Below are 11516 nucleotides of genomic sequence, written 5' to 3' on the forward strand. Positions count from 1 at the left end.
TAGTCCCTTCGTATGCTTTTAATGTTTGGTTGTGTCGAGGCATTTACGTACGTCTCTTCAACTTCGATCCAACAGGTTCATTCATCTCGTGCGTGCGTACGTGCATGCGTGCCAATCCTCACATTATCACCTCAGAGGGAGAGAGAGAAGTATTTTAAATTGATACACCTGTTCTGTTTATTACTTCTAGGCGTAAGCATACCTTGCCATTAGAAGCATACCTTGCCATTAGAAATGAACATGATGAAACCAGGCCGACCTCATTATTGGGAAACAGAATTAATGATATACTCGAATAAAAATATTGATTCTTATCCTCTGAAATCCATATTTGTCAATGTAACTTAAATATTTAAAATGTAATGTCAAGGCGTTCGCCCTCTGTAACTTTTAGATGGGTAAGAAATATCAATATTACATAATCACTATGTTTTATCTAATCCTTATGAAGATAGAGCCAGATATTATAGTAAACGTTTATCAGTCATTAGATCCGAACTTCAGCACATTATGGAGACAAAAATCAATAGTTGAGTCCTGTTCATGAAACAAGCAAACATAATTAGTCACGTTCTTGTCTCGGTTGATTTTTCTATACAGTTTTTAATCGGAATCGAAATGGCTAATAATGTTAGTTTGGCGAATAACATAACCTAATTCCTTCAAGACAATGAAGTTTCAATATTCCTTGATGTTTTCACTGGTAGCAGGTGATTGAGTGCAATCGAAGTTTGGGCTGACTGACTGACTGACTGAGTTTGGTTTTACGCCGCTTTTAGCAATATTCCAGCAACATCACGGCGGGGGACACCAGAAATAGGCTTCACATATTGTACCCATGTGGGGATTCGAACCCGGGTCTTCGGCGTGACGAGCCAACGCTTTTAACCATTAGGCTACCCCACCGCCCCTCGAAGTTTGGAGTACATTGCCAATTAGAATATTAGGGATCAAACTGAAGTCGCCTGGTATTCTTTGTGAAAGTATCGATGCTCATGCGTTTGATCACTGGATTGTCTGGTCCAGACTCGATCATTTACAGACCGACGCCATATAGCTGAAATATTGCTGAGTGCGCCGTAAAACTAAACTCACTCACTCACTTTGTGAAAGTATTGACGTATTGAAAGAAAGTGTTAATTGTATTGAACAATGTCGCGTCGACTGCACGCGACGGTGCACTTTAGGAACATAATAAACAATAGCACATAAGAGACAGGCCTCGTTACCAGCAATCCAGAGACAGCGGGAGCCAAGACGGAGACAAGACGCTCACATGGCTCAGACAGTAGACATTTTCACTCTGCTTCCTGGACTGTGAAATGGCGACGTGTCCTTGATCCGCCATGTGTACGTCAGCTGTTGTGAGATACCCATTGATATATGATGAATGTAATGTGGCAGGACATGCATCACCACCAAATGTATTTCTCGTTTGTTTCATGTTTAGCCGCCATCAAACATTGGCGTAGCTTTCTTATTCTTATAGTTTCTTATTCTTATTTATGCAGTGAACAGCCTCGACCGGGCAATCCAGTGATTAACATGATGAGCATCGATCATAGCAATATTGGGATACGATGACATGCAGGAGCCAAGTCGGACGCCCTGATACCGGTATTTACGGCAAGCGTGGGTTTCGGGAGACCTGGATCATCACGGGATTACTAACTGACTACGCCAATGATTGATGCTGTACCACCAGAATATTTGGAACAGAGCCTTGTCCAGTAGCTCGGCAGTACACCTGGTTCAGATTGCGGCTTTTAGGGTCAACTCGTTCTGTAACCTTTGTAATATTTCTGGCAATGATGGCGCAGTAATAACGCAGGATTCCCTGTTCAATCCAGGGTTGCATGGCTCTCTTGCGCACAAAGCTTTTTGAAGGTGAGGTGAAGTCTAGATTAACTGTAAACCGTCACCGAGCAATCCCTTCCTATATAGTTCGTGCAACATGACGGCAGAAAATTGGAAGTTATTTTTATTTTGTAATTTGTTTTCCTATTATTTCTGTCAGTATCCTGGTGTGTTGTTATCGCGAGGTTTGAACCTGATCTTATACTGGGGCGTGTTGTAGAAGGCGGTGAAGCCAATGTCTCTAGGGTCAGGCGAGGGGAGTGGGTGGGCGTGGTCAGCCTCCAGGTGGAAGTGCTGTAGTATAGTGACCACGCCCAGAAAGAGACGGACCCGGGCCAAGATTTCACCAACACACTGACGCTTGCCGATCCCGAATGTCAGCAGCCTGAAACAGATAATACAAGTAATTGGTAGTCCCTCCCGATCGTGCGTATTGAGTGAAACACCGATTAGGCTGTTCGTATTTGTTTCTGTGTCCTCCATATCCAGCCATCCGGCCTGGATTTTCTTTCAGACGTGGAAAAATAACACTTTTTAATTCAACTAAATTTTATGAAATCGATGCCCAGTGCCCACTTGCACAAAGTTATCTTAGCGCTGAGACAGTCTGAATGATTGAGAAAGGGGTGCTCACTATTGAGAAAAGAAGGGGTGCACACTTTATTTTCACCCGAGTTTCAATGGTCATTTAGGGTTGCGCGCACCCCTGCAAACCCACAAACCCAAACCCCACCCCGGAGCCGCCTATGTACAAAAGGCGAGCAGAAAAATGCGACTTTTCACAGACGTAGTTTCAAAATTTATTTACTGATAAATTCAGTTATATTTTACATACATCCACTCTGGATACTGAAGTTTACATTTATGCAAGTCAATAGTCTGTTAGCCCACCGTTTCTCTCGATGCACTGCTGAATACGGCGTCCCATGCTGTCAATCCAATTGTCTATGTAGTTTTTAGGTAGGTCCACCCATATTTGACCGAGGAGATTAGACCACTCTTCGGTTCCAACTTTTCTAATTTGTCCTTCATAATCTGCCACACATTTTCAATTGGGTTCAGGTCGATGCCGCTGGAAATTTTTGTAAGGTTACGTGACTCGTTTCAAACCAGTTGCAGGTGTGTCTTGACTTGTGTACATGTGCATTGTCCTGTAAAAGTTTGAAAGGTATTCCACTCTGTCCTATATGGGATTCCACAATGCCTTCTTGTATAAGTTGACAGTGAATCCATCCTTCCTGTAATAGTTAGCAGCGGCGTTACCCCGAGTTTGCCTATACCACCCAAACCATGACAGTGGGTGAGAACTTCGGAACCATTTTGCAGCTACGTCCACCTCTTGACCACCTCTTTCTTTTGATCCTATAAAACTGAAACTTTGATTCGTCCGTAAAAATCACATTTGAAAAGTCTGTACCCTCACATCCCTGCACCACTCGAGCCTTTTCTCCATATGTGCTGTTGTCATCAACGGAACTTTCTTCGGCACTCGCTTGACATATCCAGATTGCTTTAAAGATCTTCTGATTGTCCAATCTGATACCTTAGGGGTTCCTTGACTTGAAGCACGGCAAGCTGTTTTGCAGACCAGTTTGGGTACGCCGCCGCGAGACGCGCAATACGTCGTCTGTCACACAGAGGCTTGTAACGCTAAAAACTGCCATCAAGGCATATATTGTCACTGACGGGGTCTTAGTACTATATATAAGGAATCCTTTTATATAGTACTACAACCCCGTCAGTGACAGTAATCCTTTGCCCCATGAGTAGCACGACGTCCCGATCCAGCCTGTCGCTCTGTCCCTAACCCTGCGTCAAATTTCTTCAAATTTCGGTAAATAGAGGCCCGATGCAGACCGTCAATTTCACAAGTCTAGTGACGAATGTAACACCTGCTTCATGATATGCCAAGAGTCGATTTCTGTTGTTTTGTAACGTCATGGCAAAGCTTCAGTATCGTCTGCTAGCAACGCGGTCACGTTATCAAGCCATCCCTGAACCCAAGGGAGATAATTCCATACCAACGAGGCAAGCTACTGGCAGCTAGAAACAATGTATTTCGGCTTTTTTGATAGTAGGATCGCATTTTTTGTCGCATTTTTTCTGCTCGTTACTATATGTTAAAGTATGGGAACTACAACTATAATTTTGCTTTGTGCAAGTTGGCCCCGCCGCGACAGATAACAACTTTTGCGTTTTCAATGATGATAGTTTCTTAAACAACTTTTTTGGTGGAGTCCGGAAAATTTTCAAATATAAGAAAGCTGTTGGGTATTAGTAAATGATAAACGTGTGTACTATTTATATTTATGTGGCAATTATGTATAATGATAAAATTTGCAATTCATCAGTCAGTTTCTGACTCAGACGGACTGTATGTTGTTAAAAAGACAAGGCTTGCTTAAATCATGCTCCGTGTGTTCTGGTGAAATACTGCTATCCATCGAGCGAACAACCTTGGGTTTGGAATGGACACAGCAGTTGGTTACCCCTTCTCTGTCATGAAGCGCGTGTAAAATCTCCAACTATCATTCCACAGCTGATAGCAATAACACCCACCCGCGAGTGAGTGTGTGAGCTAATAGCAATACAACACACCCATGAGTGAGTGAGTGGGCGAGTGAGCTTTCACAGACAGCCGAAGAATGAAAGGCATTGATAACATATTACCCATGCCATGAAACTATAACCACAATATGTTAGATTTCCTTTTTAACGCAACCAGGAACCACCCTCACTACCCTCACCCTCACCCACCACCACACATCCTCCCCAATTCACATCATAATTCACCCCCGCCTCTCCCTCTCACCTCTGTCTCCTTTGGTCCTCTGGGGGCACGAGTTGACCGTGCTCGTCCAGGAATCGTTCCGGGATGTATTTGTACGGTTCGTTCCAGAAGGAAGGGTCATGATGCACGAACCAGATATTGTACCACACCTAGGGCAGAAAAACACATACTGAAGACAAGATGTAAGGGAACGGTTGATAAAAATAAACTCATAGAAACGAATAAAAGATCACATGAAAGTACAAGTGTTCCTTTATTCTTTTCCAGTTTTCTTCACAAGGTATGTATTGCGCTGTGGGTGAAAATCTGGAAATAAATAGAGGAACACTTGTACATGTGTTCCCTTATTCGTTTCCATGACTATATGTGTTGAAATATTTCACAATTTGCGGCTAGGGTCGTCCGTATTTTTCTCCTGTGTCTCCATCTCCCGCCCAAACTGAAATTTCATTCCGATGTGAAATATTAAAACGTTTTCATATCTCATTTTACCCAGCTGCTGTGATATGATATGATAAAACATACCCTCACCCAAGACTAACATCTAGTCTCTGAAATGAACGTATATTACAGGATAAAACTGTTGATAAAAAATACTCATAAAATATAATGAAAAGGAGCCCAGAGAGTTTCTTCATTTTAACTGGGGGAAATCTAGACTTGCATGGGCTGTCTGAGATAAATTTGTTTCAGGGTCTGTACGACAGACTAACTCTTACCCCTGTACTACATAAAAAGTAGATAAGATTCATCTTTCTTCGTCTACTTTTATTATAGAATGGTTTCCGAAACAGTTGGCGTGATCTTCATCATAAATGAGTTTAAAGGCTATTAACCAGTCACCTGATAGCTATAATTTCGGGGGCCGTAGGGTAGCCTAGTGATTAAAGCGTTCGCTCGTCACGAAGAAGACCCGGGTTCGTTTCCCCACATGGGTACAATGTGTGAAGCTCATTTCCGGTGTCCCACGCCATGAGATTGTTGAAATACTGAAACGGCGTAACATTTAACTCACTCACTCACTCTATAATTTCGAAAAATAAGTCAGACAATTTGTGAAAAACATTTGTTTTTCCGCCCGCCCGATATTTAACTGGTTAAGGTTGGAGATGAGAAACCCATTAAACATACGGATGGCCAAACGCACATAGCCGCACCATTACAAGTGAATACAACGGATAATAGTGTGTAAGTAGTATTAAAGAAGGGAGTTCGATTCCCGTCGATCTCGCGACCTCAAATTTTACGCCCTTGAACTTCACTCACCAGATTGATTTCCAATGCTCCTCAGTCTAAAACATCTATCAGAATGCGAATTACAGAGCAGGACCAGCGCCAATAACTGAGACATACAAATATACAGGGACGTTGGGATTTGTATTTTAGAAAACATGTTTGAGGGTGATATTTTAATCCCAAAAAATCCGATGTGCTTCCTCGCCATTGTGACCCGTGAAGGTCCGGGTTAGAATGAGCCTTCAGTAACCCATGCTTGTCGTAAGAGGCGACTAACGGGATCGGGTGGTCAGGCTCGCTGGCTTGGTTGGCACATGTCATCGGTTCCCAATTGCGCAGATCGATGCTCATGCTGTTGTTCACTGGATTGTCTGGTCCAGACTCGATTATTTACAGACCGCCACCATGTAGCTGGAATATTGCTGAGTGCGGCGTAAAACTAAACTCACTCACTCACTCCTCACCATTGTCTTCCTAGGTATGTGAAAGCCGTGCAGGCGAGTGTCCTGGATGCATGTTCTCATTGGAGGGAGGGCCACAGGAGGCGTGAAGCGGAGAGATTCCAAGATGGCCGCTCTCGTATACGGCATGTTGGTCCGATCCTGCAGTCTCGCCAAGCGCGTTGTTCCGATAACTTGCGATATTTCCTCTTGAATCTTCTTCTGTACATCCGGGTTATGAACCAGTGTTAAGAGCATGGTGTACAGCGTCCCCCGCGTTGTCAACACACCTGACAGGTAAAGGAAGACAGTGTCACATCGCGAAGGAAGACGACAGTGGGTTTAACGTTGTATTCAAAGACTACAGGAACATTCTAAACATACTGCTTTTATCCCACGGTTCTACGTTACATGAAACGTATTTCACTTTTGTGTCGGCGACCCTTCTCAGTATGGAAGGCAAGCACAATAAAACGCCTGTGCTTGATACTGATGCTGGCAACTTTGGTCGAACTAATTGCAATGGTCCCTGTTTGGTGCTGACGTTCAAGGGTTCATTGTCAAATAGAAATGGGTGTTTGAACACGATCTTGTCACGGGGCGATATTTGCTGTTCCTTCGACCGGTTGGCTGAAGTGTCTCAGGACATAATATATAGACACCGTGTGTCACTACAAAGAAGGTTTATACAAAAAAATAATCTGTGTGATTTCAGGGGATTTGTGTTCCGAAACAATACGTTTAGAACCATTTGTGTAAAAAACGCTTTCTTCACTGCCAGCAGACATAATCCTCTTTGCCTAACTTTAACAAGACAAGAGGAATGGCAATGTGTTTCTTTCACAATTATTATATGAAATACTACAAACCACACATGTGTATATAAGTAGTTCCGATTAAATATCCATTTTTCCAACGTGACCTTGGAAGGTGGTGTTAGCCTAGTTGTCAAAGTGCTCGCTTCACCAAAGGCTCAGGATCAATTCTCTGTATAATACAATTTGTAAAATTCATTCTGTTTTGTCCCCCGTCGCGACCTGGCTTGATTATTGCTACAGCGTCGTTAAACCCTACTTACTCTCTAACCTGAGCTCCCCATGGTATTCAGGCGAGTACACGCGACTACAGCCGTCACGCACCTGCCACCAGCCCGTCCAGCAGAACCCCCTTGACGGCGTTCCTAGATATCTTTCCCGCGTCGCGCTCCCGCAGCAACATCGTGTACAGACAGTCTGGCATAGCCTCGCCCTGACGCTGAAATAGTAACATTGTGTCAGATAGTCACGCAGTGATGCTTAGAAAGTAACATCGCGTACAGACAGTCAGGTATAGCCTCGCCCTGACGCTGAAATAGTAACATTGTGTCAGATGTCTCGCAATGATGCTTAGAAAGTAACATCTATTGAACAGTCAGAAACAGCCTCGTCCTGACGCTGAAGCAGTAGCCTCGTGTACAGTCAGTCATAGCCTCGTTATGACGCTGAAATGGTAACATCGTTTCAGGCGGGCAGACAGAGTCGCCTGACGCTGAAACAGAAGCTTCGTGTACTCTCAGACAGTCAGACATAGCTTAAACAGTGACATCCTGTCAGACAGTCAGAACCTCACAGGTATATTTCACGGCTATGAAGAGTCTGACCCAAGCAGAATACTGACTCGATACACCCCTTGGGTACAATGCGTTAAAACCCTCGTCAATACATGATGTAGATAGAATGACGATAGAGGGGGCCTAAAAGCGACCCCACTGAAATAAGATGGTACAAGACAATCAGAATAGTATGCGACTGTTTGGGTTCTTTTTATGTCCTAACGTCTACAGCGCGCTGCCAGAACTTGTAGGCACCTCTTTCATCTGTTCGATCGCTGTAATGAGTTTGTCTCTGTTTGTCTTGATGTCCCTGCACGTTCTACCAGTCTCGGAGGGAATCCAGGCCGTCCACGGCATCGTGTCCAGGATGGAGGAGCGTTTGAAGTGGGTGATGTAATTGAAGCCGTCAACGATGTTATTGACGTATTCCAAAATGTCTTCTCCTGGATCGAAACGTCTGCCTACAGCCTGGGTAGGGAAGAAGAACTAGAATGGTTATCTGTAGAGAATAGTCATCGGGATGAAATGGAGGTCACAGGCAGACTTATGCTCGGAATATATATAATTTGGATAGACAAAAATAATTCTGCTTTATTATAATAAATTGAAAAGAAGACCCAGTGAGTTGGGAGATTCAAAACCGGAAGAAATCTAGACTTGCTTCATTTAGGGCTTTAGCAATGTGGAAGGAGTTGGTTGGAGGGGGACATAATGCCTTTCAGGAACTGGGGCACGATTAGGAGGTCGATAATGGCTCGACGACTGAGTATGAGGTGAACTTTACGAACGGGTAGGAGTTCCATTCGGAAAGCAATACCAGTGTTAGAACTATGTAGGTTTCTGTTCAAGCATAGATGCACTAAATGTTGATACGACTACCGTACGTGCAACTCTAATTGTGGCATTTACGAAGCTCGCAGTGACAAGATTCTAGCTGATGGGTCGTTGTCCTGTTTCACAAAGCAATGGTAGTGAAGCACTAGCGTATACGTCATTCGTAACTTACACTATGTCGCAAACCTTTGCTGCAGTCTTAGCGCTACGCACGATCGACTTATGAAAAGGGCCAGGACCCGGTTGTATCCGGCAAGAAACCCCATACTTTAAAAAAGATAAACAACACTCATATCGTTACGTTCACTTGGAACGGACTCAGCGCCATGGACCCGTTTTACAAAAGGCTTGTAGTGCTACGTTCATCGTGATTCCCATAGTTTAACAGTCACATACGACAATAGACTAACTCTTAGTCTCTGAATATATATAATTTTGATTGCCACAGATAAACCCATTTAAATTTACAAGGAGCCCCGGGGAGACCAGAGATTCCTGAACCTGGGAAAATCTAGACTTGCTTCATTTAGGGCTTTAGCAATGCCGGGAGGGCAAGGCTGTAGGGAAAATAATGTGGTTCAGGGACTGTGAGACAGACTAATACCACAATGACTTTGTTGAACGTGCCCAGGGCTCACATGCACAAAGCGATCTTAGCACTACGACTATCTTAGTTCTGTGTTAGAGTAGGGAGTTACGGTTATCGTAGCGCTAAGATCGCTTTGTGCAAGCGGTCCAGATGTGTGTCTACTGACCAATATGAGTATCACATTACAGACATAATTATGTATGTCCGCCAGACAGTCGTAGGGTCGGCATCCGGAGTCTCTGAGTCGCGCCACAACTCGACGCAACTCTTCCTGTGCATGTCGCTCCACGTTCAGCAGGGACGTCCCGTACTGCTTGATCCCACGATGCGCTATCTTCCGCAGTAGCTGCCATCTCTCCGTATTGGACTGGAACACGATGTCGTCTGGGACCAGGTTAATCCCTGCGTAACATTTTATTCTTCCACTGAACGCTGTGCTGTATTCGGACGACTCCAGCATCTCCTTGATGAGTTTGTAGGAATGGAGAACGACAACAGGGTGTGAAAACACGTAAAACGTAAAAATACCGCCGTAAGGACGCCCGAGCTCTTCCAGTTCCAGGGGTACTTTCTCAAGTTTTAAATCCCGTAGGTTCCCGGTAAACCGGCGTGGCTTCGGACCCGGAGGAAGGTTGCTGTGATCGTTTCGTGACCTTGACCTTAGAGTTCTATACAATATAGTCAATATGGCCACAAAAGGCCTACAATAATCATGGTCGCGGCTTAGTTAGTAACATAGAAACTTGTGACTCTTGAAACAACTCTGAAACATAATGAAAAACGAATTTGAACCTGTATAATACTATGTATTTGCCAAAGGTGATATAGCCATACCTCTCAAAAGACGTAAAAGAACACCCTCCGTTTTTTGTGGGTTTTTTTTAAGCTAATCTTTTTTAATACATGCAACGTTTTATTGATAACAACTTTTATTATTGTTTGTAACGAATTACTTCTTGTCCCTCCATCACATATTCATCCTGATGGGGGCGGTGGGGTAGCCTAGTGGTTAATGCGTTCGTTCGTCACGCCGAAGACCCGGGTTCGATTCCCCACATATACGTACAATGTGTGAATCCAATTTCTGGTGTCCCCCCGCCGTGATATTGCTGGAGTATTGTTAGAAGCGGCGTAAAAAGCGGAGGAGGAAGAAGCCGTGGTATTACTTTGATGGACCTTTCAGAAGCTGAGGTGATTAAGAATGATGATAATGTTATGGATACAGAATAAAGAAGTTGTATATCCATAATATTTTCATCAATCTTTAAGCCGTGATATGTCGTTACAAAGAGAAGAAGAAGTTCTTGCTATTTATGACTGACTGACTGACTGACTGACTGTGTTTGGTTTTACGCCGCTTTTAGCAATATTCCAGCAACATCACGGCGGGGGACACCAGAAATGGGCTTTACACATTGTACCCATGTGGGGATTCGAACCCGGGTTTTCGGCGTGACGAGCCAACGCTTTAACCACTAGGCTACCCCACCGCCCCCTTTGTTATTTATGAACAGTAGTATGAGAGAATAGGGTGTTCTTCTACATCTTCTGACTGGCATACGTTTGTGATGCATCAATAGACATGCCATGTGTTACAATTGATATTGTTATCATTATACGTGTCGTCGATCATTATCATTATATTCTGATCACACCAATATTTGTATTTGTAGGTTTTACACTTTAAGAATGTTCAGACCGTTGATTTTACGAATACAAGTCATATAAAAAAATTGAAATTAAACTGCAATATATGTATACTCTTCAAACCTGGATTTGTTTGGAAATCAATGTTTCTCCAAACGTTACAAGGCTAAAACGAAGGCGTAAGACTGAAAAGCTACGATTGTGAAATACTACAATCAGCAACCGTGAAGATCCTGGGTGCAATTGTCTTCAACAGTCCATGCTTGTCGTATCAGACAACAGAAGGTGCCGTGTGGTCAGGCTCATGACTTAGGTTGATGTATGTCATCGTGTCTCAGTTGCATAGATCGATACACATGTCAATCACTGGATTATTGTGTCTGGCCCAGACTCGATTATTCACAAATCGCAGTCGTACAGCTGTAATATCGCTGAAGGAGACGTTAAACAAGAAGCGAAAAAACTATGATCATCTTGTTCTGTGTTGAGCTATATTAGGATAGTCACGTTTGAAGATATCGTTATTAAACA

The 11516-nt window shown here is 43.5% G+C and overlaps 1 protein-coding gene across 1 annotated transcript in view; it reads right to left on the reverse strand.

Annotated features, from left to right (window-relative positions):
- Positions 1–1620: 1620 nt before the first annotated feature.
- The window catches only part of LOC124267584 (cytochrome P450 2F2-like), a 10300-nt gene continuing 404 nt past the window's right edge, over positions 1621–11516 (reverse strand). The window contains exons 2-7 of the mRNA XM_046702539.1: positions 9505–10006; positions 8171–8383; positions 7464–7578; positions 6349–6614; positions 4670–4797; positions 1621–2242 (exon numbers count right to left, since the gene is read on the reverse strand). Coding sequence (XP_046558495.1) covers positions 2014–2242; positions 4670–4797; positions 6349–6614; positions 7464–7578; positions 8171–8383; positions 9505–10006 — 1453 coding nt within the window. The 3' untranslated portion in view covers positions 1621–2013. The remainder of the gene's footprint in view (positions 2243–4669; positions 4798–6348; positions 6615–7463; positions 7579–8170; positions 8384–9504; positions 10007–11516) is intronic.

This window comes from Haliotis rubra, unplaced genomic scaffold, assembly GCF_003918875.1.
Source record: "Haliotis rubra isolate DU_JTF1 unplaced genomic scaffold, ASM391887v1 Scf132, whole genome shotgun sequence".
Lineage (NCBI taxonomy): Eukaryota > Metazoa > Mollusca > Gastropoda > Lepetellida > Haliotidae > Haliotis > Haliotis rubra.